The sequence below is a fragment of the Pithys albifrons genome, chromosome 2 (genome assembly GCF_047495875.1).
Source record: "Pithys albifrons albifrons isolate INPA30051 chromosome 2, PitAlb_v1, whole genome shotgun sequence".
Lineage (NCBI taxonomy): Eukaryota > Metazoa > Chordata > Aves > Passeriformes > Thamnophilidae > Pithys > Pithys albifrons.
Genome location: NC_092459.1, coordinates 57,997,731 through 58,025,441, shown reverse-complemented (window position 1 = coordinate 58,025,441; position 27,711 = coordinate 57,997,731). Strand labels below are relative to the sequence as shown.

The 27,711-nt window shown below is 39.2% G+C and overlaps 1 protein-coding gene across 9 annotated transcripts; it reads left to right on the top strand.

Annotated features, from left to right (window-relative positions):
- Positions 1–1,140: 1,140 nt before the first annotated feature.
- On the top strand, positions 1,141–26,003 carry BCLAF1 (BCL2 associated transcription factor 1). 9 transcript variants are annotated; one of them, XM_071549132.1, is made up of 14 exons: positions 1,632–1,760; positions 6,898–7,036; positions 8,014–8,084; positions 10,028–10,151; positions 10,922–11,827; positions 13,260–13,931; positions 14,046–14,215; positions 16,817–16,922; positions 17,775–17,859; positions 18,515–18,690; positions 19,813–19,993; positions 23,521–23,667; positions 25,287–25,496; positions 25,631–26,003. In XM_071549132.1, exons 4-14 carry the CDS (start codon positions 10,048–10,050, stop codon positions 25,634–25,636), a joined length of 2,763 nt encoding a protein of 920 aa, XP_071405233.1. In that variant the 5' UTR covers positions 1,632–1,760; positions 6,898–7,036; positions 8,014–8,084; positions 10,028–10,047; the 3' UTR covers positions 25,637–26,003. The 9 variants fall into 9 exon arrangements, with proteins under 9 accessions (XP_071405237.1, XP_071405233.1, XP_071405234.1 ...); XM_071549139.1 differs by lacking the exon at positions 1,632–1,760 and adding an exon at positions 1,913–2,128 and having other exon boundaries at positions 13,785–13,931; XM_071549131.1 differs by lacking the exon at positions 1,632–1,760 and adding an exon at positions 1,913–2,128.
- Positions 26,004–27,711: the final 1,708 nt, after the last annotated feature.

The following is a 27,711-nucleotide window of genomic DNA, read 5'->3' as shown; positions in this document are numbered from 1 at the left end:
AAAGAAACAGAAGGCTCAGGGTAGACCTTATAGCTCCTTCCAGTAGCTGTGGGTGGGAGGCTACAAGAGAGCTGGAGAGGGACTTTTTACAAGGGGCATGCAGTGACTGGACAAGGGGCCATGGCTTTAAACTGAGAGAGGAAAGGTTTAGATTAGATGATAGGAATAAATTCTTTGCTGTGAGGGTGGTGAGGCACTGGAACAAGTTGGCCAGAGAAAATGTGGATGCCTATCCCTGGAAGTGTTCAAGGCCAGGCTGGATGGGGTTTGAAGCAACATGGTCTGCCAAAAGGTGACCCTGCATGAGCACCCCACTGGTTCTTAGGACCATTAAGAAATAGGAAGAGGAGTGTTCCATGCAGCCAAATCCCATGACAGTTCTGAAAACCTCACAGGCCCTGGAAAATTGGCTTCCTCTCACAAGTTCACTGTCACAGATGACAGAGCCTCCTTGTAATAGTGCCTGATTTCAGATGTAGCATGTGTGCTGCACTTGAGGTACAGGCTAGTCACCTTGGAAGGGAAAAAAACTTAAAAGGAAAGAGGGTTTGTGTCCCTCTCTCAGCCAGACTGTTCGTCAGATAACCACAACTGGTGAGAACTAGAAGTTTTCACTGTATTTATTTCAGCATCTCTTGCTGCCTCCATAGAATGCCATGCTTAAAAAAAGTTAATAGCCTAAAGAAATTGATACAAGCAGTGCATTGCTTTCCCTACACATGAAACAACAAACCAGCATTTGAGAATTGTCTGCTTTGTATCTTAAGTGCCTTTTTCTTCTATCATTTCTTTTGCCTGTCTCACACTGCCACCTGAATTTAAAAATTCAGTTGTGTGTGCACCCTTTCTTGCTATTTTTAAAGTTTTATTTCTTGTCTCAGAAATAATATGCAACAGCCTTTTACAAAATAAACAAGCTGTGTTAGATTCGAGTAGCATGAATTGCTCATGAACGCTCTGAGACACATCGTGCGACGCGTGGGGATGGTCCTGTGCACGTCCAAGAGTTGGACACAGTGATCTTTGTGGGTGCCTTCCAACTCAGAATATTCTGCGATCCTGTGCATTTCAGGCCTTGTCGAGCCTAGACACGCCCCGAGCACAGCGAGTCGCGCTCACTCTCACTCCGGGCTGGGCTGTCCCGGTGTCACAGGCCCCCCGGGGGCGCTCCCCGGACGCGGCGCTGCTGCACATCACCTGCTGCCCAGGCCGCTGCAGGGAAGCGCCGCGGCTCCGCCACCTCTTCCCTCGCAGGGAGCAGAGGCTGCCGATGCCGCCGGACGCCGAGCCACCGGCCGGGCTGCGCTCCACACCCAGGCCCTGCCAAGCCACTGCCGTGCGTGGATGCGCATCCCGCCCCACAGGTAACCAGGCAACGGCCAGCGGGGCCCAGCCCCTCGCGCCTCTTCGGGGAGCGAAAAGACAAAGTGCGGCGGCTCTTAACTGCGGCGGGGTGGGAGGGGCGGCGCCACGGCTGTGGGACAGGGACAGGGACAGGGACAGGGGCAGGGATAGGGATAGGGACCCGCGCCCCGCCCGCCATCTTGCTTGCGGACGGGTACCCGAAACCAACATGGCGCCCGGGCGCTGGGCGCGGGGCTGGTGCTTCCCGGAGCGGAAGTGACGCAGCGCCCGCCCCGCTCTCTATGGTGGCTCTGCTCCTTTTCCCCGTGGGCCGCGCGTCTCTTCCTCCGGCGAGACGGAAAATGGCCGCCCGGCTGCCATAAGGGAGCGGGGCCGCAGGGAGTTCCGCCCGCCAGGTGAGGGACGGGCGGAGGTTTGGCGGGGCGGTGGCCCCGGTCTGGGGGAAGATGGCGGGGGAGCCTGAGGGGGCCCAGCCCGGTCCCGCCCCCCTTCCCCCCCCCCCCCTCCCCCCTCCCCAGGCCGCGCGGTGTCCGCGCGCCGCGCCGTCCCGCCCTCTCCTGCCGCGTGACCTCGGCGCTCCGCAGCCATTATCCCGATTATCCCGATTATCCCGCGCCAGCCCCCGGGAACGGGACGGCACGGCAACGGGACCAGGCGGCCGCCCGCCCGCTCCCACTGCCCTGCCGCGGGCCGCCGCTTCCCGTGGGAGCGGCCGAGCCGGTGCCGCTCCTCCCCGCGCCCGGTCGGCGCCCGGGAACCGAAGGTAGAAGGGGGAGGGGACGGCGGGAAGCGGCGGCGGAGCTTCCTTGTAGCTGCTCCGTGGAAACCCGGGATGGGCGGTGTGGGGAGGGGGCGTCCGGCCCCGCTGGGCCTCGGCCCGGGAGAGCGGCCTTTGGCTCGGGGAGGCGGGAGGGCCGTGGGGATGTGGCTGCGAGCGCCGGTCACGGGAGGGAGCGTTAAATCTCCCCGTTATCCTCCGGGTGTGACGCCGCACAGGCAAGCGGTGCTGGACAGAAAGGATGCTTCCCGGTGTTGGATCAGCCTCTACGGTCGATGGAGGAACTTCCTTCGGGCATGGCTGTGGTTCAGGCTCTTGTGCCCGGAGCTCCCCGCGCCTTTGGGGCGCTGCTCACAGAGGCCCCCAAACCCCGGGAGGACAGCAGTGGGTTTTGTGCCCCTCGCTGGAAGGGGCTATTGTGTTGCCGGTGTTGATCACGCTGCAGTGTCCAATCGTTGCAGGATCTTAGCCATTATTCCTCCTTTGCTTTGCGACCCCCCTACTTTTCGCCTTTATTTTACGAAAATCAGATTTTTGTTTTGTGTGTTATGGTGATCCTTTACCAAGTCAGTACGGCCCGTCACTTGTTTATCTGAGAGATCAAAGTTTTGCGTTCACTGCAGCAGTTAAATTCTACTACAAAAAGACCCGAGGGCATGCAAACCAAAGGTGCTCTTGACGCTGCAAGTAGTCACTGTTTGAGCAATGGTTGGCTTATTGTAAGTGTATAAAAACATCACTTAGAGTAGTTGTTCTCGGTGTGGGAGGGATTGATTAAAGAGCGTGGGGTTCCAGGAAAATGTTGTCTAGCTGTTGTCTTTCTCCCCTTTCCTCTTCATTCTCTTCTCCGATAATGACGTTGTTTTGGACAAAAGTGAGGAAAATAAGAGGAGTAAAGGCTCTGGCACTGACGTGTGCTCCAAACATGCAGCTTCTTATGTCAGGGAGGGTAGGAATTGCATCCTCCCACTCGTCGGTTTTGATGTTGAGTGACAGGCTGTGCTGAGTGGCAGGACGGGGTTCGGCGTGTTACATCTATTGGTGACGGCTTCGCTCCTGAGCAAGGCTTAGATGGGCCCTCCACGTATGGAGCAACCTCTCAGGTGACTGAGGGAATCTTGGAGGAAGGAGGAAAGGAGCAGTGAAAAACACGTACCGTGGAGAAGGGCTTGTTGCCGTTGGGAATGCAGAAAACTTGGAGTGGTTGTAGGCATTTAGAACAGATCAGCAGGGAGCTGTTTGGAGTGCAGGTATTTGGATGGATCATACTTGGGCTGGTTGTCAAGGAGAGATTTGGGCTTTGTTTACAGGAAGTGGAGATAGATGAAGTAAGCTAGTGAGGAAAGTAAAGTAAGCCTTTGGGTTACAACTGTGTTGTGTTTGTCTGAGTTTCATGCTGGAAAAGTGCATTTGTGTCTCGTTCACTGTGCTGTCCCTGGCCTTACGGTACATGGGATCTGGGAGGTGATGTGCCTGGAAAGTCAGCTCTTGTCCAGGGTAGTTTTCTTCTGGATCAGTTCACTGCTGCAGCCCACCAAGCATCTATATGGGTGTCAGTGTGGGAGCAAATGAGGGAGGGACAACTCTCTTGTCTGCAGCAGCGTGCTTGTACTTTATCACAGAGATTGTGGAAACCATTGTGTAAGGGCATGTGAAAACACCGTATTTGAAAAGGACCAATAACCAAGCCCAAGAAAGGCTGTCCAAAACAATGTACAAAAGCACACTAATTCCTTTTTGTGTATCGACACATTTCTTAGAAAAAGGCACTTTGCTTTCTGTGTTTTTAGTTAGAGGAGAAACCTGCTTTTGTTTGCCAATATTATGACATAAAGGAATAGCTAACAATCATATGACAGTTTTGCAGAGGTGATTTTGCTCTGACTAGGAGCCTGGGTTTTGACTTAATTTACAAGTGTTTTGTATTGTTTTCTATTAAAAAATAATCAATTAGGGAGAAAGGAGGCCTTTTTATGTTTTACTCTTTCCATTGTATTTCCAGCATATAGAACAGGGAGAATAATCTTTCCCAGCTCTTATTTGTGCATTTCGAGGTAGTTTGGGCAAATCTGCCATGGAATTCTCATATTTGTAGGAATCTGAGTCACTGCTGATCTGAACAGTGTGGGTTTGCAGTCACTATGAAATGCATTATATTCTTATGTGTGAAGTGCTGCTGCTACAGCTGTGGACATTGGAGAAAAGGGAGGGGAGAGGTAAAGAGTGCATGAGAAGGCACAGCAGATGTGCAAGTACTGAACAGATGAGTGACGGTGCTGTCTCATTAAGATTTTCCTTAATTCAGTGTGTGTATTATGAGACAATATTGCAAGTTCTGTGGGATTTCTCATAGACTGCCCTATCCCCTTTTGTTTTGTCATGATTGTATAATCCTCACATCTTTGGAATCCTGAATATCAGAATGGAAATGCATTTTGAAAGCAGCTTGTGAATTACTTCAACAAGATTTTGATTTAATTCTTCCTGACAGCTCTTGAGTTATGCTTAAGCAAGGGAAATACAGACTATTAAATAACTATAAATGAAGGATAGCTAAAATAATGAAGCTAAGAGGAAGCAGTGTTTGTTTTGCTGGTGTAAGTGGGTATAACTGTCCTAAAATGTCTTAAACTTATGTGTGGTATGTAACTTAAGAGACGTGTTGTATCTACAGTTTGTGTACTCTGAAAAAACTTCAGCATCAGTGGTGTTGTGAAGACTGAAAAATATGTTTAAAAAGAATTTGAAAGAGTCTTCCCTTTTTTTTTTTTTTTATTAAACATAGGAAATGCTAACAGTGCTGCTTCCTCATTATTATCTTGCTTATTGGATTCTGTTGCATATCTTGATTTTGCTTGATAGTTGCATTGCTGTCCAAGACTCGTTTAGGACACCCAAAGATCCTGTTGTTATTTCATTAAGAAACTTTTTTTGAATATGACTCAATACCTGGCAGGTGGTGGACTAGCCAATTTTTTATAAAAGTTATGTTTTTTATGTTTAGCTTTGGTTGTTTGGAAGTGTTTGGTTTAATTTTTGTGTGTGTTTGTTTTGGTGGGGAGGTTACGTGGGTTTTTTTCTTTTTTCCTTTTTTTTTTTTTTAAGCTGCTTGAGGGTACTGTTATAAAGCTTCAATACTGAGTTGTTGCTTCTGAAGGCTGTGCCAGGCTGGTTTCAGGGAAGCTTTAGGATTGTGGTGCTGCCAAAAGAAGCAGTCCTGTCTGGCTGCTATTTCAACTTCCCTGTGTTGGCCCGAATGTTTGTGGGGCTATGTAATGAACCATATCAGAAAAAATAATTTGTATTGGAAGTATTCTAGTAGGTGCTTGCAGAAATACTTGGGAGATCGTCAGGAATGTGAGGAAACAGTGGATGGCAGAGATGGCACTGTTTCTTTCAACTAGCAGAGCCACCTTATTCTGGTTTAAGGTACTGAGGAGCTATGGCAGCTTCCTTGGTAAAATCCAGATTTTTTAACATGAGAGTGAAATGGTTGAGAGCCAGGCATCTCCTTTCTGCTGTTTAGGGTGGCAGGCAAAGGAAGAAGAAGCTCGAGTTGCAGAAAGAGTGGGGGTTACAGCCGTGGTGTTGTAGGCATGGACCTTGTTCTTGCGGTCATGGTCTCCTTACAAATTCCGTGTGTCAGTGATGTCATCCTGTGTCACGGTGCTGATGTGCACCCCTGGCAGGCTGTGGGTCTTGCAGAGACCAGTCCAGGGGAAATCTGCATTCACTACACTGAGAGGGGCAGCTGCTCCTGTGATGATGTTGTGTAACAACATATGATGCTTAGGACCTCTTTTTCCTTGCCCTTTACTCCTGTGCCCTTACTTGACATGGTGTGGCCCCTACAGACTGACAGAGAGCCTGAGAGTCTGGGGAGGGGCTGTTGGTTGGTTTCATTTGCTGCTGTGAAACAGTTTGTTGTAGTTGTAATGCTCTCAGGAGTGCATACCTGTTCTGTGAATGTGCAGTTTTAAAAAGAAGCTGGTTTCCTACATATTTCTATTGCTACCACTATTCTTTCTAAGTAGGCTTTAATAGAGGTTAATAACATTTGAGATTCTTGCATATCAGGAGAATATTTATGCAGACTGAAAAACCCCCAGCAATGTAATCTTTTCAATTGTGTTTTAAGTATGAACGTTGTTTGGATAAATGGGTATTGTGTGCCAAGGTTTTACCTGTTACAATGAAATGGAACCAAAAGCTGCACATAGTTTAGTGGATTTTATTCAATAGTTAAGGTTTTCTAGTCAAAGCTGTTTTTCTTTAAAATATTGCTTTATCCATGCTCCTCTAAAAAATGTTAGGGGAAAGGTTAGCAAATACATCTTAGCTGCCTGGGTTGGATATGGTAAATCCAATGTTGCATTTAATTAAAAAAAGAAAAAAAAATGTGGCTACTTTGCACCTTTGCCAATTGCTAGAAAAGGTTCCTAAACCTGTGTGGAAATGACTACAGAAGTTTGAGTTATGTGTAACTGAGTACCAGAGTCTGAGATCGTGTCTTCTGCTTGGAGGTTTTAAAGGTGAAGTAACTGTCTGTCTTGTTCTATATCCCCAGGATCTAAGGTCTTGTCTCAATTAGGATTTTGGATTTCAGCTAACACCAGTTAAAGTCAGAAATATATATAATAGTATTTATTTAAAATCTTGGACTGAATTTGAAGTTTGTATTACTTTTTCTGTGCTAGACTGCTGAATGCCTTCATTAACCTTTACTGGCTAATACCATCTCGCCTTTTGTCTAGACAAAATCTGAAATGGTCCGATACACTACTGTGCTCCTTCAGAGACTCATGCTTGCTGATGATGAGAAGTAAAAACTTAATCTTAATAAAGCATATATTTTGTAGAAATTGGAAATATCTTGGTCACTACTAGTGAATGGTAAGTGGACTTTTGAAAGCACTGTTTATGAACACGAGTGCTGCATTTCTTCTTTTAGATGAAGAAAATGTCTGTGAACAAGTGTTAAAGTGTCATTTAGGAGCATTGGCTGTCCTACGTCTTTGGATTTACTGAATAAATTGTTGAGATTCAGTTTCTAGGAGACCCATTCTGTCTGTATTGAATTGGGACAAACTTCCTATTTTGTTGCTTGAGTGGAATTGAAAAGTTTGCTTAATGTTGAGTCAGATTACAAATGTACATTATCTTAAGGCTTGAAGGTAGTTAAAAGCTGAGTCCGTGCATTTGAGACTGGTTTTGTTATTACAATTAAGCTTTGTTTCTGTATAACTCAAAAAGACCTAGTTTTTGAAATTTTTGGCTCTTTAGGTGTAATCATATGTATTTGCATTTGAAACAAGAAGGTATAAGAGTAATGCTTCTATAACAGAAAAACTTAAAGCTTTCACTGTTGGCCTAAGGCCTTACCTCATTTTATTTTCTTCCAATATGGTAGCTCCAGTGAAGTGCAGAGCTGTGTGTTGAGAGTTAAAGCTGGTCCAACAGTTTCCCACTGTCCTTTTTAATCTCTTTTTTCTGACTGCATGCTTTTATTTACCCCATAATCCAGCACAGTTTGCCCTTCATTAAGCCACTTTGATAACCTATTTATGTGAAAGTGGCTTGTGGGTATCAGGAGCTTGGTCACTGAAGGGCCTGCAGGATGTCAGGGCTGTTGGAAGGTGAGGATGCTGTGTCAGCCCTGCAGGTGAGGCCAAAGGGGGAGTGGGATTTGCCACTGGAGAGTGGCTGGCCCTTGACCTGCTTCACCACACTTTCAAGAACAAATGTGCTATTTCTTATGTGTTGTCTTTTCATGATAAACCGGTTACTGTTTGAACCCCTTTAAACAAAAGGTATTATCTCTCCTTTAGTGAACGTCCGTGTCTTTGACAGTCTCATTTTCTGTTCCACAGGACTCAGAATTGCTGAAAGCAAAAATAGAGAGTTTTGAAATCACTTCATTGGCACCAACTAACAGTTTCAGGTAAGATTAGCTTAATTCTATTTTTAAATGTTCTAATTGAACCCAGCTATTGAAAATTAAAAACACTTTTGTTTTCCTGAAATTTATGATTACAATATGAAGCTGCAATTCAAGCTTTCTAAAATTGTTGTATCTCTGCTAAAGATCAACTATACTTGTCATACATAGAACACAAAGTGCATAAATGTTATTGTTGAATACAGGGAAAATAATAAAAAAATAACTTAAAGCTGAGATTGTATTTTATTATGACTGTTGTCCATCTGATGTTGGGTTTGAAAATTACTTGTACTAGAAAAAGAAAACAGGTTTTGTGTTCCATCACTCTTGAGAAATTGGCCTAAGTCAAATCTTACAACACTTTAAAGCTCTAAATAATGTTGCTTGTGAGAATTGAGCTTGAGAGAGAGATAGTAAGCTGTTTTCTGTGAATTTAGTTTAACACAATGAATTAGAAACCCATCTTCTGAATACAGGTTATGCAAATTTGCTTTATAGTGCAAGTAGCCAGTAAAAGACAGAATGCAACATATTCTTCTTCACCAAGGTAAACAGTTTTTTCTGAGTTACATGAAAGGTAGTTTAGGTTGAGAAGTTTTGCTGGGTTAGTTTCAGATCTGGTTACATTTCAGGCCATGCAAACTGTTGTGAGGGAAAGTCCTATGCAGCAGGAGGAACCAGTTGATCTGCTTTTTTCTTTTCAGTTCTCTTAGATATGTCTAAAATCTCTGAAATTTTGTTAACTTTAAACTCTAATGTTGTTTTTGTCTTTACATAATTGAAATATCACCCAGGTAACAGGAAAGATTATATAAAGTACCTTGTGACAGAAAGTGCTTGTTGTGTTGAGCTTTTATTTTTACTACAGTAATTTTAGACTTTAAAGCCTGTTTGCAATACAAAAGCTAAATACTTGTTTTTTTCCATTTCTGTTTTAATTATTATTAAACAATGATGATTACTGAACATTCAAAGGCCTGAAAATATACTTGTTCATGGTTTATATTCAGGTTGTCTAATGTGACCCTTTTTTTTTTTTCTTAAAGCTGGGCAATTTCAAAAGAAAATGGTAATGGGTCAAAGTTTTTATTAATTAAATTGGGGATTTTTAGCCACTGATCTGAAAAGAAAAGGAAAAGGTTTGTATTTTTTTTATGGTTAGCACTAATTTTGAATATGTAAGAAGAAATGATAGTTTATTATTTATTTTCTTTTAGGTCTCATTACTTTATAACCAGTTGTAGTTTTCATAGCTTAGTTGTGCTGAAGCATGTTGAATTTTGTTTCAAGCTGTATTATTTAACTAGTTGTTAAAGTCTTTAAGTTGGCCATGCATTTTGCATGTAGATTAAAAAGCAAAGTTAACCTAAAAAGGTGCAGGGTGAGCATCTTGACCAGTGGACAATCGGATCAGAGTGATTAGCTTAGTACATGTGGTTAAGAGGAATAATACCTGTGGCTCAAACTTAACAACTGCTGGACAGAACGCTACAGGGCTTTTTTTTTGCTTATGGAAAAGGTACATTCCAGAGAAGGAATAGTGCATTGGGAATGCAAGGAAACTGTAAACCACGCAATGGCAAGAATTTTGTTTAAAATGCATCAGTTATGTTATTCATGCCTTAATTTGCAGAAATGTTTTGGGTTTTCTTCTGTTTTCTTCATCTTTCTGCAGGATTAGCTTGCAGTTAAATCCAGGAGACTTTTTACTGTAATATAGACAAAGTGTGTGCTCTGCAGCAATCTTAAATTCTTGAAAATATGGTTGAGCTTTTAAGGTACTAATAAATGTCTCCAAAGTTTTTTCATGTAGCAAATGCTATACTTCTTTCTAATACTGTTGTTTTAGTACATACAATTTTGTTCATTTATATAATTTACAGGGACTCTAAATAGCTGCTTCCATTTTTTTCCCTCCCCTCATTGCTTTTCTTTTTGGGAAGGAGTATATCTACCGAGAAAAATGGGTCGATCTAACTCCAGATCACATTCTTCAAGATCAAAATCCAGATCTCAGTCCAGCTCTAGGTCAAGATCCCGATCACATTCGAGGAAAAAGAGATACAGGTAAGTTGATGTCATGCTGCATGAAAAGGTGATTTGGTATATTAGTTTTTGTCTGGAAAATGTTTTTCACTTTCATGATGCTGTGGCAAAAGTGAGCCTGGGATCTTACTTCATTTTAGGCAGTAGGCAAACTATGCTTTGAATGGGATTTCTGTTACTTGGTTTAATACTTGGGGAGTTTGTCCCTTTTCCTGTTTCTCCAGATAATTTCAGAATGCTAATGGTTCTTCATGATTTGTGGCCTTTTTGATTCTTGCCTTCCTCTTAACAAGATCTTTTCTTTGTCCAGTCTCTTTTCCTGTAATATGTTCTGCATTTCTGGCTCAGTTTTTTGTATCTGAAGTAACTTAAGGGTTCAGTAGATAAACTTTGCTGTACCTTGTCCTCTCAGTTGCCTCCAGCCTTTTCCTCATCTTTCTTACTACTTCATGTTCCCTGCTGTGAAGCAAGGTGGCTGAGAGGCTGAATGCCGTGTTCCACAGTGGTGATAATCTCTTAATAAAGGGCAGGCCACTGGGGCTGGTAATCACAGGATGCCGAGTGTCACAGTCCTGAGGAGTACAGACATGTTTATTATCATATCCGTATTACAGGAATATAATGATATATTGCAGAAATAATAAACAGAGATTGTAGAAGTTACGGTAAGATTTAGTCTGCATCCTTTAGCGTTCTGACTGCATTTGAGAAATTCAGCATTTAGTGTCAAGGTACTTCTTTGGTTTTGGTTTTCCAATTGTCAAATGTTAATGTTTGCTTTTTAATTTTAGTTCTAGGTCTCGGTCAAGGACGTATTCACGATCTCGCAGCAGGGATCGTGTTTATTCTAGAGATTATCGCAGAGATTACAGAAGTAATAGAGGAATGAGACGTCCCTATGGTTACAGAGGAAGAGGTAGAGGGTATTATCAAGGAGGAGGTGGTAGATACCATCGTGGAGGTTATAGGCCTGTCTGGAACCGAAGACACTCCAGAAGCCCCAGGCGGGGCCGTTCACGTTCCAGAAGTCCAAAACGAAGGTCCGTGTCTTCCCAGAGGTCCCGGAGCAGATCTCGTCGATCTTACAGATCTTCCAGGTCCCCAAGGTCCTCTTCATCTCGTTCTTCATCCCCATACAGCAAATCTCCTGTCTCTTCCAAAAGACGAGCGTCTCTGGAAAAGCAGGCAAAGAAAACTGAAGGAGCTCCTTTGCAAGAAAGCCCTTTGAAAAATAAATCACAAGATGAACAGAAAGATACATTTGAACATGACCCATCAGAGCCTCTTGACGATTTTAACAAATCATCAGCAGCTTCTGGCGACATTTGGCCTGGCCTTTCAGCGTATGATAACAGTCCAAGGTCACCTCATAGTCCTTCTATTGCCTCCCCACCCAGTCAGAGTTCATCTTGCTCTGATGCCCCTTTGCTTAGCACAGCCCACTCAGCAAAGGACACACCTCAACATTCCCATTCCATTCAGCATAGTCCTGAGAGGTCTGGCTCTGGTTCTCTTGGAAATGGTTCTAGCCGATATAGCCCTTCTCAGAATAGCCCGTTGCATCATATCCCTTTGAGGAGAAGCCCTGCAAAGACAATCCCATCCCAGAGTGCCCCCCGTGAGGAGGCTCGAGTGCGCTCGTTTTATCCTGAGGGTGGCGAACAGGAAGCTGCAAAAGGTGGAAAGTTTATGAAAAGGTAAGAATTAGATTATAAGCCTAATGTTGCCTCTTAAAAAATTAAACAGTTTTGTTGAGGTTGTTACTATACATTGGAAAACACAATTTGGAACGCCAGTAATATTAGTCTGTTTGGAATTGAGCTTGGAACATGTATATGCCAAGATGCTTCAAGGTCCTGACTGTTGGCTAGTGGAAATAGGGACATATATCCTTGAGAAAAAATAGGTTTGTCCTTTTCCTTTGTGGTCTGTTTTCTCGTACTCATTTTTTTACTGTTAAGAAAAATCTTAGTTGGAATAGTGCATCAGACTTGCTTGTTTGAATTCTCTTCAGGTATTTAAAAATGTTAATGCTTCATGTGAAATGCAAGTCTTCAGGAAGTCTAAAAATGCTGATGTTTTATAATGATTTCTTTATGTTAACATAAACAGCATTGATTGCTAATTGTGTGGTGCAATACAACAGCTTTGTCTTGACTTGCATTACTTATCAGAGAGGGGTTGGTCTTGGTATTCTTGGATCATAATTCTGTTGGTCTGAAGGAAGTTCAGTTTGTATTTTCCAATGAATGTAAAATTCTTCAATTTGTTCTTGAAATGTTTGATATAGTAGTAATTTTTGAAAGTTGTAAAAATCTTGCATTAGACTGTTTCTCTCCAGTGTGACTGGTGCTTCAGTGGATTTCTTACAAAATGTGTTACAGACTGAAGTTGTGACTATGCTATGTAGGCTTGATTGTAGGCTTATAGAAGAATTTGTCTGGTCAGTGATTAATTATGTAAAAAAATTGCTGTTTAGAAGATGAAAAATACTACTTCCCTTGGATTAGATGTACTGGAAATGACAAACTTACTAGCATTTATGTGAAAATAGAGTATAGATAAGCGCAGTGTTTGAAATAATTGGCAAGTGTGTTTCTGCGTTTAGGAGAGCTGCCTTCTAAACGTTCCCTGCTTTTACACAATACAGTGAATGCACTAAGCCTGTTTCAGATTCTGGAATGATCTTAGAAATGTGTAGGATCCTGAAAATCATCCACTTGTTTATGGTACTCCTTTAACTTTTCCAGTAAAAGAAGTACAAAAATGAATTGTAGTCTGAATTCTCAGACTTCATGTGAATTTTATGGAAAAAATGACTAGTATAAGAGAATGTGAAACTGGGTAGTGATTAAGGGAAAAAAAAGAGCTACTGTCTTTCTTATAAACTCTAGCAGAGAATTTCTAGATATTCTCCAGAAAAGCATTATATTTTTCAGATGCCTTCAGTGGTGCATAAATGACAGTGGACACAGTGTTAATGGTGTTTGAAGTGTTGCATGCTAAAGTTAGGCTTGGAGGAATGTATTTTCATCTTCTTCTTGGTGTGGGATTGACACGAAAGAGGAATGCAAGTGAACTGGAATGAATGCAATCCAGAGTTACCAGTCTCTTCTTTACTATCCACAGGTACACAGATGAAGAGTCTAGAGTATACCTGCTTGATAGGGGTAATACCAGGGAGAAGGAGGCCCAGAAGGAGAGAGGATCAGAAAAAGGGAGGACAGAGGGAGAAAGGGAATGGGAGGAACAGGAAACTTTAGATTTTTTCGTTGATAAAGAGACTGGGAAAGAAAAGTTTAATGACTCTGAAGGGGAGGACACAGAGGAGACAGAGGATTACAGACAGTTCAGAAAGTCTGTCCTGGCAGATCAGGGTAAAAATTTTCCTACTGCATCTCACCGGAATGCTGAGGAGGAAGGAACCAAATACAAATCTAAAGTTTCAATCAAGGGCAATAGAGAGAGCGATGGATTTAGAGATGAGAAAAATTATAAGCTTAAAGAGACTGGCTATGTAGTGGAAAGGCCTAGTGCAACAAAAGATAAGCACAAGGAAGAAGACAAGAGTTCTGAGAGACTAATGATGAAGAAAGAATCTCAGTCACCTGAGCAGGTAAAGTCTGAAAAGCTCAAAGAACTCTTTGATTACAGTCCCCCTCTACACAAGAATCTGGATGCGAGAGAAAAATCCACCTTCAGAGAGGAGAGCCCACTTAGGATCAAAATGATAGCCAGTGACTCCCATCGTCCTGAAGTTAAACTCAAAATGGCACCAGTACCTCTTGATGATTCCAATAGGTAAATTATTCCACTTTACACTGTGGTTCTCTGTGTGTCTGCAGTATTGTTCATCTTTATTTAAACTAGTGGTTTCTCTTTGTGTGTCTCTTTTCTGTTGTCGATGCATTTTAGACCTGCTTCCTTGACTAAAGACAGGCTGCTTGCCAGCACACTTGTTCATTCTGTCAAGAAGGAGCAAGAATTCCGATCCATCTTTGACCACATTAAGTTGCCACAGGCCAACAAAAGCACATCAGAGTCATTTATTCAGCACATTGTGTCCTTGGTTCATCATGTCAAAGGTATGTATTGAGTCTGTTGTGCTGGATGAGTGTCTGACAGCTTCATTTAAGCCGATTTGCTCTTTCTAGTACAGGAAGATTTCAGCCCCCTTCTAGTCTTGATTTAGCCAGGCTTTCTTCCTTTTGAGGTATGCATAAAAATAATTAGCAAATAATAGCCACAGAAACTAGTATTAAAAAGCACACAAGCAGTGTAGAGTATAATAGCAGTTATATTATGTTTCTGGATAAAATTTTGAGCCTAGGCAGCATATAAAATTTTGCAGTGTAGTTTAAACATACTGCATTGGTCAGTTTTCTTACTTAATGACCCTAACATACAATTTTATAAGTGGTGCAGTGTGAGTTGGCAGATGTCTTTTGTACTGTAAATACAATGACATTCCTTTTAGAGCACCCTAGAGGTCATTTCCAGGGTCTTATTGGAAGGGGATTTTTGTCTTAGTAAGATTTAAGAAAAATTGTATTCTAAAATCCATGATGATACATCGTTTTATTCTTATTTGACAGCATTATCAGGAATTTCACTTACAGAAACTTGGCAGTGACTAAATGAACCTCTGTTAAATGAGTTACTCAGTAATTATTTTTTAACAGTGGTGGCTATTTAATATAAACACCCAAAAAAACCCTCAACAAACCAACCAGAACAACAAAAGTCCCCCTGAAAAACCACCAAAACCTGAACCTAGACCATCAAAGTAGATGTGTTTTGCTTAGGTCATATATCCTCTAAAAGTTTTTTAATGGGAAAATAGATAATTCCTAAAATCCAATGGGAATGTCTGGAGAATTCTTTATGTGTTTTTTTTTCTCTAGAATTTGCTTAATTTCACTGGGCTGTTTTCTTGTTCTTGTAAATGTAACTGAGATAATACAGAGCTGGTGAAAGTAATTTTACCATATCATCATACTTAAAGGGAATGTGGAAATGCTTAGGTGACCAGTTTCAATGAATCTATCTGTAAGCATTATTTTTAAGATATGTTAAATTTTAAAATTGCTAAGATTTGCATGTTAGAATAGGTGCTGAAGTTCAGTTAAAAATTTCATTTTGTTGGCATAATTCAGATTACTAAGGCTCAATGATTTTCTACATTTTGCATTACTTATAAACAGGAAAATAATAGTCAACAATAATGGATTATGGTAATGTATTAGATAAAAAAATTATTGGGACAGCTGTTTAGAGTATAATGATTTGTCGTGAAAGTATCTTACTGATATTTGAAGAAATTTAAGGCTTAGTTCAGTGAGAGCTTCTTGAAGTTTTTGCTTATGTGGTACATATATAGCTGTAGGTGAAAATAATACTTATGAAACTCTCACATGTTGATCACAGAATGGAATTTTTCTGTAAATTTGTGTATGTTAAATATCTGGTAAATATAACAGCTTAACAGCCTATCTGGTCCAGTTACTAGAATATGTACAGTTATGGTTGTTTCAAAGCAGAGCATCTCTTTAAGTTTCTGATTTACTGTGATCCGTAAGCAGAGTTTTTGTAGCACTTTTGACAAACTGTTCATTATTGGTGTGATGCGACCAGTCTGAACAGCTCTTTATTAATGCAGAGCTGAAAATGCCCAGTGATGTTTTCTTTTTCATTGTAACTAGGTCCTGGAATGTGTTTTGAAATGGCAAAATCCATGTTACAAAAGTAAAATAGCTGTTGAAAGATACAGATGCCAAACAGGCAAAGTTGAACCTTCTGTCTTCCTGGCAAAAATGGCATAAAAACAGAGTTGCTAGCTCAAATTCCTGTGTTTGATGGAATTATGATTGAGGCACTACCCTTGTAGTGGCCGTTTCAAGTTTTAATGGTTGGTTATGAGACAAATACTGGATGCCGGGCGGTAAGTTGATACAGATGTATGTTGACCTGTTAAGCAGATAGCTTGCTTCATATGTAACATTTCATAGCTCATGACTTTATGTATTTCTATATTACATTTAAACACATTTGTTGAGCTGGTTTGAAAACTGAGTTTTGCTGTGGCTAATTTAACTGTCTCTGAAGGAAGGAGCAAATTTGTCAGAGACGTTGTCAAGTTTGCCAAGATGCCAGATGCTTAAATGAATTTACTTATGTATAGGCGTGTTAATTGTCTTGAATTGTTTATCATCCCAGCTTCCAATCAAAAAATTGTATTCCTTCAAGAAAAGGCTTGTTAGGTCATTCATTTAGTTACTGAAGCATATATTACTTAAATGTTTTCAATAACTCTTAAGTTAAAGATGAGATGAATGGTAAAATGTACTTAATGCAAGTATTCATGATTCAAAGTAACTTCGCTTTCTTTTGTATAAAGTAACTGTTTAAGAAAATGCCATTGAAAATGAGCTAGTCCAGTCAGTTAATGATGCTTGAATTAGATGTAATACAGTCATGGCATAGTAGACTTGCAGTGATGCTGCTGTGCACTTAACTTGTTTGGGTTACAGAGTGTGTAAAAATAGGGAAACCGCCACATTTGCTTGTCCTGATAAATTTATTGAAAATACTGTTACTTACCTTTCTTGTCAGGAGTAAAATACCTGTCTGTCAGTTGAATTAAACTAATGAAACAGTGGATTTTTTTTTCCTGTTGTAACCAACAGAGCAATACTTCAAGTCAACTGGAATGACCCTAAATGAGAGGTTCACTGCGTATCAAAAAGCTACTGAAGAACACTCCACCCGACAAAAGAGCCCAGAAATACATAGGTATATGTTGACTACATATGCAGAGACTTTTTGTGTTCCAAATAATGTCTGCTAATATTTCTTTTGAGAACTCAGTATTTTTTCTAGTCTGTATGGGGTAGTTTGTGTAATTACAAAATACCAAAAGAACCTCTTTTGTAAGAGAGAACTCCTCTGAGTCGAGTCTGGCTTCATCTGTGGTTTTGTAACAGATGTCTTCTCTACCTCTGTATCTCATTTGGGATATATTTACTTTTCTCACATGCAGTGCTCAAATATTGAGGGGCATATGTCTTGAAGATGAAAAGAAGCCCTGTACATGCATCTTTCTTCTTCAGTGTGAAATGTTCCATCTCATACTACTTTAGTTTTTGTGTGTGTTAATTTACAGCAGTTTTTTGAAAAATCTGAGAACCCAAAAGGTAAGAAGGTAGGCATGCAGATGTAGTGTCTAATCATGTGCTATAGTTTTATTATGCAATGTACTATATTTGTGTTGCATGTGAGGATACAATATCGAACTTTACAAGATTCTTAACTGTTAAGTATTTTTGACTTAACAGGGGGTGGGCTTTCAACTGACTACATATACTGATCCTTTTGAAATAAATCATTAAACATTTTTTTGTTATTCAAAGCTGTACTTAAAATGTGAAATGCCAATCTACCTGTATTTGTGTTTCTAGCCTACTTTACACAGAACTGAACCATGGTTTTTAATTTTTAGTCTGCTTCTCTATTCTGACGGTGGGGCTTTATATGCAAAAAGTTTCTCTACTGCAAAAATGCCTTTTCAGTTTTCTATTGAAATGTCTGAGTCCATTAACAGTCATATATGTGTATGGCAAGACACTGCTTTTATTTTACATTTAGGAGGATTGACATCTCTCCAAGTACCCTAAGGAAGCATACCCGTTTAGCAGGTGAAGAGAGAGTCTTTAAAGAAGAAAGTCAAAAAGTAGGTTCTCAGTAAATGTCCTACCTGTTCTTCTAAATTCATTAAATCTGAACTTCGTCTCTGTTAGTGTACAAAAGGAAAAAATAATTTGTGTTTATTGTACCTAGAGTACTTTTATTTAGAATCTTTTTCTCCTTTGAGTAAAACATATTACGAAGAAGCTGCTTTATGTGGCATGATTTTGCAGTATTGCTAATGTGGCATATAAGGGCAAGTCTTCTCCCATTCTTCCTTTCATGACCACTAAGTTGCCCAAGTTGTTGGAGCAGGGGGAGGTACCAAGATGGTCAATGAGTATTGTGGTTGAATTGCAAAGGTGCTTGTACTCTGCTTAAAAACAGTTTACCAGAAGAAGTGCATACTTAAATATCTCCCCAAACCATCTATTGTGGTGTGTATGTATCAAAACCTAGATATCCTGTTGCCTTAATGGGAATCCTTGTTTGATACTGAGGTTCTTAGCTGTTCTTTTTTTTAGATGTAGCCATTACATGTAAAGGGCAAAGTCAATTTGTCTGCTGAAGTTTGTTGAAAAATAGGTAAACTCTATCTTGTTGGGGTTTTTTTTATTGATGCACAACTTCTCTTTTCACTGAGATTCTCTTCTAGATCTTTTATTTCAAAATTTTATTCCAAAATATATGTTGTTTTACAGGGAGATAAAAAATTAAGGTGTGATTCTGCTGATCTTCGTCATGACATTGACCGGCGTAGAAAAGAACGAAGTAAAGAACGAGGAGACTCAAAGGGTTCCAGGGAATCCAGTGGGTCAAGAAAGCAGGAGAAAACTCCAAAAGATTACAAGGATTACAAATCTTACAAAGATGACAGGTAAATATTTGAAGTCCCTGTATAGGAGTTTAGCTTCTAATTAGCCTTTGTAATTGTAAGCTTAATTGCTTTCAATTTTCAATGTATAATGGAACATTTAATTTTAAACAATTAAAATTATTTGTTTTACAGCAAATATGTATTATCTGTCTTTTACACGGCTTATGGTGGATGAGGACAAAAACTTTGGAATAGCAAGCTAACACTGAAAAAAAAAATGACAAATTAATCTGTCCTATTATCCAGGCTACATCAGGAGGTTGGACTTCAATGCAGTACATTTCTATAAACAGTTTGTGTAAGAACTTTGGTTCGTTATGCTTGATTCCGCACTTTTTCAACTCATAACACCCAGAGTATGAGAATTTTACTGATACTTAGGTTTTAACATGGGTGAGAAGGGGAAAGTTTTTTGTGTCTAAAGCCAGTGGGCTGTTTTAAGAAAAAAAAAATCTCAGTGGATACTGTTTTGAAGTGGTAAGAGTTACCTCAGGTACGACCTTTCTTTGAATAGTATATTGTAGTCTTGTAAATTGGGTCAAATTAATACCACTATGGGGTCACTAAGATTTTTTTTTCCCTGCTTTGTACTGTATATACAATGAATTTTTACTTACACTTCCTATTTCCCATTTACTTTTCTGACTTTGGTATCCACATTTTCTTCCACTGGCTAATTCCCTACAGCCATCTGTGTAGAGAAGCCCATACCATATCTTCTCAACAGTGCAAACTGAACTATGTAAAGTTACTGTAAAACTTTACCTTGAGGGGGTTTTTACCTTTTAACTTTTGTTTCCTGCCTCAGAAGAAAGGCAGATCTTAAAAGTAACAGAACCTCTTCATGGTGTCAAAATCTAGAAAGCTGTTATTTTGCAGTTTGCAGACTGCTGCTTTCCAACTCACTGGCAATAATATGCATTTTGCACACTTAAATGTGTAACTGGAGGCTGGAAAGTGGAACTGTACTTTGCCTTAATATCTCAAATACATAATGTGTGACTTTATAACAAGAAGGGGGTTAGTTTTTCATAAGATATAGAGAGACACGGTTTAGTATAGCATGTTACAGACTATCTAGTACGTTTAAAATAGCACATAGTATATTTTTTTATTTTTCAGTAAACAAAAAAGAGACCAAGACCGTGCTAGGTCCTCCCCATCTTCCTCCCCATCTTCTTCTTCATCCAGTTCTCGAGAAGAAAAGGATTGCAAGAAAGAAAGAGATGAAGAGTTCAAAACCCACCATGAACAGAAAGAATACTCTAGTTTTGCAGGAGTCAACAGACCAAGAGGCACCTTTGTAAGTTTTTCTCTTATTCTTTCCCCAGATTATGAAAACTTCACCAATGATTATAGTAGAACAAATAAAATGAGGGAATGTTGCAATGTTTAATGTTAGGGTAGACTTAGCCTTGAGTTCTTTTATGTGATATACCAAAGCTGAATAGTTTTAGTTGGGTCTGATTTTCTCTCTCCTTTTTTTTTTCTTTTAAATTTTGGAGCACTGCCTAGTAGCAGTGAAGTGGTATGCAAATATGCTATTAGACATCCTAGCATAAGGCTCTTCTGTAATCAGGTTATTTCCTAAGAAGATCTGAAAAATTAGTGTTTAAAGTTCAAATCTTGTGTTCCATTACCTCCAAACTCTCTGTACCTTCTGTTTCTGCCTGTCAGTTTGGGTTTGGTTTTACCCTCCTTTGTGTGTGATGCCTGCAACTTGTTAAGTAGAGAATGACACATAATTAAAGATATACATCAGCCTTGAAGCAACGATACTGAGGAGATCATATACTTGGTATTTTGTGTTTCTTTGGCTCAGACTGGCCACAGTAAGCATGAAAGCTCATTGATTTGCTTCTGGAATGTGTTTAAGCATTGTGATTTGGAAAGTGAGCATTGACCATTGTAGAGTCTTCAGAAAACTCTTAAACTTTGATTCCATGTTAATGTAATTATTTAAATGGGAAATGTAGAAGCCTAGGAAAGACTAGCAATCAATAAAGGAGACCTTAAAAAAGACAAGGAGCACTTAAAAAACCCCTCCAAACAACCCAAACAAAACATAAAAACACCCCCAAACATACACCGAGCTCCCAACAACACAGCAAAAGAAACCCCCAAACCAGAATGAGGCGCACAAAAAAGCGCAACTTCCATGTGGGTGGTCTTACAGAATCAGTAGGAGTAATTTCAAACTTCAACAGTAATTCCTTCATGTAGCCTGTAATTAAGACTAAATAATGCCAAAATGCGTTGTTTAGTGTAAAGGCACATTAAATTGTTTGTAGTAGTGTGCAAAATAAATTTTGAATTACATACGAGGGTGTCTGAAATGCTTATGGCCTATGCCAACACTTAAGGGCTTGAATCTTCCATCTAAAAAACTGTAGCTACTTAGAAGAGAATTCAAAGTTCTAAATTTCAACACTGAAAGTACATAATTTCCTCCTGTTGTCTTATTTTTATGTAGTTATGCTAAGGAACATCTTTGTGGCATAAATATGTAAATCATTGGATGGTGTAGGCATCAAATATGACTGTCGGCACAATTTCTAGCTCTATAAGCTAATGGCACAAACAAAAGCAGAGCTTAGAACTCCATCTCCTCTCAAAGAGATTTAGTGGAAGGAAACTCATAACTGGTTAAAGCCTTCCTGCTTTCTAAAACTAGTTTGTATGTATTGTGAAAGATGCTACTTTATATGAAATCTGGATAGATGTCAATTGGGAATTTAACAGACTTCTCATTTAATTGCTGGTGACTGCCTATTCTGACTATGCAGTCATAGCTGGTTAATGTTCCATAACAACATACATGGTCACACACAGGTTTTTTGAACAAACAAGCCAGTCTAAATAGGCCAACCTGTTGACTCACCTCTCCTTGTTAGGGATAAAGCTTGGTAGGTATGGAAAAATACAGACCAGCTAGTGTAGCAGTATGTTTGTAAATGCAGGCTAGTAGTGGCTGCATTCCAGTAAATACTGCTTTGCTTTTGGAGTAAATAAGACTCTCTGGTTGTGAATCCTTGCAACAGGAAGCCTTGGAGAACAGAACATCTCCCCTATCCAGCCAGCTAATGCAAGCTGAGCTGTCAATTTCATATTAAATCAGAAATGTTTTTTCACTAAGTCTTGCTGATACACGATTCTGTTTTAAGTATAGGCTTCTCATACATAATCATCGTGAATTGTTTTGAAATATGAACAGAAATAAGGTTAAGTAGAATTTTTCAATGACACTGTCATTAGCATCCAGCTCCAAAAGAAATCTGTGTGTAACAGTAGGATTAAGAAGGAGTTTTATACAGAAAATGTGCCCTCTGGTGTTTTAGTGGTATTTGTAATATACAAGCTCATAAGGATAACAGCATATTAGATTTCACCCTCTGTAGTTCTCTACCTGAAAGTTGACGTGGTGCGGGGAAGCATTAATATAGTGATGAGTAAAACTCTACATGTTTTTCTTAACAGGAATCTGATCACAGGACTTAGTACCAGGAAATCCTGATAATTTTTTTTTCTTTTTAATCTTGCCATAATTTTGTCTCTAAATCCTTTCCCCCCCTGCTCCCCTGGAATGCTTTTTGTTGTGCCCTAATTTTGTAAAGCTGTTGGAAATAAAGTATTTCATCTCCTGTACAGTTGGTCTCTTGCTTTACAAATTACTCTCCATGCAATTATTTTTTGGTTTTTTTGTCAGCAGAGTATTGAATAGGTTTTACAAGCCTTTTACAGATTGTTACTCAGTCTGTTTGATTTCAGAGGAGTTTTAAAACTGTCCAGCTTAAATTCTGCATGAGAAGTGCTGGAGCTTTGTGGAACTAAGTCTTCATAGTACTTTTGAGTTAGATAATCATACACATTTTTTGGCCTGTGTTTATGGAAATACTTACTTTTGACAAATTGAGTTTCCAGTTATCTTGTACTGTTACTCTGAAGATGCAGTTTTGCAGGTTTTTTCAAGTAGGCTGTTTATGGAAATTGTGTTCTGTAGTAACCACAAGTCTTATTAGCATTCTTATCTTCCCAGCCTAACCTTTCTTTTCCCATTGGATAAAGGACATAAAGTCATTTAATGTTTTCTGCAAGCCAAGTATTTACATGCTGAGGGAACTGTATATATCACTACGTAGTGTATTGGAAGTTAAAGGTGTTTTTCTGCTGAGACTTTTTAGCCTAATGTTTTAAAATCCCATTTATTCATTATAAGGAATATTATAAGACACTTTTTCACTTCAGGCATGTACTCTGTACAGTACATATTGCTGATTTTTTTTTTTGAGTAAAGAATTGACTTTAGCCTAAAGTACATTTTTGAATCTCAGTTAAAAATGTGCTAGTGACACACAGTGGATATATTACTTTAAAAACTGCATCGTTAGTATGTATTCTAAAATCATTTCCTTGTAACTGATACGGTTGACTCCATAAATGACCTCTGCTTTCCCTGGACAGTTTTCTCCCTCTTTTAGTCCAATTTTCTGTTTGTTTTTTGTCTGTGAACAGCTTCAGAAGCTTTTCTGACCTTCTGTTGCAATGCAAAACCTGCTGGTTTACCAGCAGTCAGAGGAAATTTCTTTTTGGTGGTTGTGGGTGAACTTATGCCAAGAATTCAAATGTGTTTCAATTAAGTTTAATAGAATGATTATTTCAAAGTGAGTGCTTGAATATATTACTTAAGGTAATATTTGAAATATTTGAAAATGGTTTTACACTTGCAGATACTGTAATTAAGCACAGAAAGAGTATTTTTCAGTAATAGAGAACGTGAACTCTTATTTGTGGTTTTCTGTAAATGGATTAAATGACATCTTGGTTAATCAGTTTCGAATTAGGGGCAGAGGAAGAGCCAGAGGAGTCTTTGCTGGAACAAATACTGGTCCCAGCAACTCAAATACTACTTTTCAGAAGAGACCGAAGGAAGAGGAGTGGGATCCTGAATATACCCCAAAAAGCAAGAAATACTTCTTGGTGGGTGTGGAGAACTCAATGTCTTATGCATGCTTTTGTTTTTTCAAACTTTCTACAAGTGTAGAAGTAGCATGCATGTATGGACAGGGACTTGAGTGACCGTGACAATGTCAGGGTGGTTGTAGTGGCCAGTTCTCCTTCTGTTGCATCTTTTCTGCAGCCTGCTGGCAGTAACTGATGCCTGGAGCCGAATTTATCTCCAAAACTTTCCTCAGGGAGTGAGGAAGAAGGCAGGCTTGGGCAAAATTTATTAAAACCAAACTTTAAACCAAAAATATTTCTGCTGTGTTTCCGTGGATTTATGTCTGTATGACATTTAAGCTTCGTCTTAGATTTGTCTTGAAGTCTGCAAAAGTCGAAGCTGGGAAAAAGCTGACAGTATTTGTGGATATGTGTAGGCTGATTCTGTTATGAGCAGTTGGCCGCTCTTAATTGTGCAATGTGATAGTTGTAAGAAAATCATCATAGTTTTGATGCCTTTTACCCATCTGGATTATGAAAGGAGGACTGTTGATGTAAGACTCTAGTTAGTGTAGTTTACTGAAAACGTGGCCTCTGCTCCAGTTGATCTCCTTAACAATGCAAACTTTTAAGTATATTGTTTCGCCATGGAAAAATGATAAGCAGTGTAGATTAGATCTTGTCCTATAGCATTGTAGTTTACCACAAATATGTTAACAGGTAACTAAGAAATAATTCAATCCCAGTTGGGATGTTTGTACAAGGAGTTTTCTGTCTTTCTACACGTATATAAACTTTTCTGATCTGTAAACACAGAAGGAGATGTGGTAATCTATTCATTCAGAAATGCTATGAAACAATTGTAGCTATTAAACTTGAATTGATTAAATGTTTTTAGAGAAAAATTACACCCTTTAACTACCACTATATAATTATTAAACTGCTTTATATGAGTGTGATTGTGTTTGGTAGTTTGGATTTCTTTCCAAATCACAAGTGAAAAAACCATATGTTGAAGCAAGTCTACCTCACTGTTCTAAATATAAACCTTTTTTATATTAAATAATTGTCTGTAGCTTTCATGTAGTTCGTGGAATGACTGTCAGAACTTCTCAAACTATGTAAGGTTGTATTTCTTAGCAAGACAGCAAAGTTTAGGCTTATTAGCCAGCTCAACTGTTTGCTAATGTAAGATTTAAACAGATTAAACTGCTTTTGCCTGCCCTGTGTTGTGCAGGCGAAGCAAGTTTTCTGAAAACTGCCTTCAGTTACCTTTCCTTATTAAGTATAAAGAACTTAAGTAAAAATAATTTTAAAAAGTCCTACTACAGTCCTAGAGCAGCTTCTTTTTAAGGTAACAATTTTTTCCTCTCAAAACTAGTAGTTCTTTATTCTGACTGAAGATAAGTGACAGATAAGTGATTTGTTACTCATAAACACCTGAGTACACCCACAGCTACTAAGGGCTCTTAAAACATTGTTGTGGTTTTAGTTACAGCATCATGAATTGTAAGAATATACTTCATAATAAATTCTAAAAATTAGGATATAAAGAGAAATTTTTAACATTTGTTTTAGACATTTGCCATAGAGTACTAACATTAAGGGGTACGTTTAATAGGTGTTCTAACCTTTGGTCTTGTCTGGCATTATTGTAGCATGATGACAGAGACGATGGTGTGGATTATTGGGCCAAAAGAGGAAGAGGCCGTGGTACTTTCCAGCGTGGCAGAGGGCGTTTTAACTTCAAAAAGTCAGGTAGCAGCCCGAAGTGGACACATGACAAATACCAAGGGGATGGCATTGTGGAAGATGAAGAAGAAACAATTGAGAACAATGAAGAAAAGGACAGACGCAAAGAGGAAAAGGTAAATCCTTCAGTGAATTGCAGACTAGACAGTTCATCTTGTAAGTCATTGGGTGTGAGTGGGGATCACTGTAAAAGGTTTTGGAGTTTGGTTATTAACAGTTTACAACAACACTGTTTTTTTTCTTTCCACAGGAATAACCCTGGAAGAAAGTTGTAGCTGAAAGAGCAGCTCTTGCACCACCCTCACAACATTTTTAATATGTTTTTTTTGTTGTCAAATGAATGTAAGCATTTTACTTAAATTTTACTGTTGGGAAGTAGTTTAGGGGGATTGTTTTTGTTTTAAGCCTTTAGACAAAAATCATGATATAGTAAACTACGTTAATGATCGTACAGGTAGAAAGTAAAATATTTGTAACAACTTTTAAGAAATTTTACTGTTTGTTATATGCAGTGTAATTCTGCTTTGTCCAAATATATGGTCAAGTACAACTCTAAAAGTTTTGATTCTCCCCTATGTCTGTGTTTTATTCTGAAGTAAACTTGCAATTCTGCACACCTGAAATCTTGGAGCAGCATTTTTTATAAACTGATTACTACTTCTGTGTTGCCTATTTATAAGAACTGTATTTAAGGGTAGTTACACAGTCAGTGTAAATGCACAGCTGTGCAAAATGCTGAGTATAAGTTAGTTCATGAGCATCACGTTTACACGGTATCGGTGATAAACCCACATTCTTATCCACCATGTGAGAATGCACTAAGAATTTTGCTTAGTGGTGAAATGGTCACTCTTCTTTAATAGCCTGAGAAATACATACAGATATAAATACTAAAGTGAGTTTCAAGTGTATTCTTTAATAACTTAGTCATCAGCAGTACACTTTAGTGAATAAATTGGTGGCACTATCAATCTAGCTTTTTTAGCAATTTTTTCCCCCAGTTTGTTAGAACTGCCTGTTTAATTTCTATAAGTGGACCTGCCTCTCCAGGCATGTTATCTGGAAAGATGTTTAAGTCTTTCATCACATTTACAGCTGTTAAGTGAAATCAAGGGCAGGGCAGGAGCAGATTGGAGGGGACAAAAACAAAACAAAAAAACCCCCAAAAATCCATGAAAAAGTAAAGCAAGTTATTTTAAAACCTGAATTGGTAAAGATCATCTAGAAATGCTAGAAGTGTAAGAAATGAATCTTACTTTCTATACACTGATTTCTGTTGGACTTCAAGAGTTTTTGTAGCCAAAGTGCAGATATTAGTCTTATTTTTTTTTTCTTTAAACAAAAGTAACAAACCCCCAAGCTTAGTTTAGTGGGAGGTACACACTTAACTTTCAGAATGTTAAGGGTGACAGTAACACACTTGAATTACCAGAAAAAGTACATTCTAATACAACAAGATTACTTTGGTTTTCATTGTCAAGTGGCTGTATATAAACTAAATATTATATGGAGTTAACAGTGTAGTTCATATTCACCCCTTGGAATGGCATACTGTCTTCAAAATACAGGAAATAACCCCAAACAAACAAGAAAAGGAAAAGCTTTGATAGAGGTGTTTTTATTAAATACATGTATAATGTATGTCCTCTTCTTTGCTTTAATGTTAGAGTAGTTAACCATCTGCCCTATCCTAATTTTAAACACTAGAAGGCAGGAAAGCAGTAGTGTCTCTAATCCTAACTGTAGTTGAGGAAACCATATTTTGGATTGTAATGGTTTGCCAGCAGCTGTGTAGAAGAGGAAATAGGAAAAATACTTGCCCTTCAGTAGTTAGTTACTAAAGGATCATTCCCTGCTTTGTTTTAGAAAGTTTGGGACAACTATACTGTTGTTGCAAGATTTGCTGTTACATGCACAGTGCATCTTTTAATAGCTGTTTAAAATGTAAAACTGAGTATTCCTTGGACTTTGTAGAATACTCACACAGACTGTGTATATTAAATCAGAACAAGCAAGAAAAGGAACAAAACAAACTTGATATCAGTATCAAAGTCTTTCCTACAAAGCAAAATTTAGCACCAATCTGAAAGTGACAAACAGAACCAAGATACAATTGGCATGTCATAACCTTACAACTGTTACTCTGTATCGTCTGAGTCAAGTTGAGTGGATTGTTGTGGTCTGTGTGTCATAAAGGAAGATAATTCCTGTGTATTGAGGCAGATGCACGTTTCATGCTTCAACTGCATGTTCAGGGAGATCTGGTAGTGATTGCTTTGGTAATGGCATTTGATTTTACAGATCTGTAGGTCAGATCATAAAAATGCTTTT

Bases quoted from the DNA above. Each gene is read 5' to 3' on its own strand.
- BCLAF1 (XM_071549136.1), top strand. From the start codon at position 10,048: ATGGGTCGATCTAACTCCAGATCACATTCTTCAAGATCAAAATCCAGA. The intron at 16,923-17,774 runs GTATATGTTGAC...TTTTACATTTAG, and splicing joins AAGAGCCCAGAAATACATAG to GAGGATTGACATCTCTCCAA. The intron at 19,994-23,520 runs GTAAGTTTTTCT...TTGGTTAATCAG, and splicing joins ACAGACCAAGAGGCACCTTT to TTTCGAATTAGGGGCAGAGG.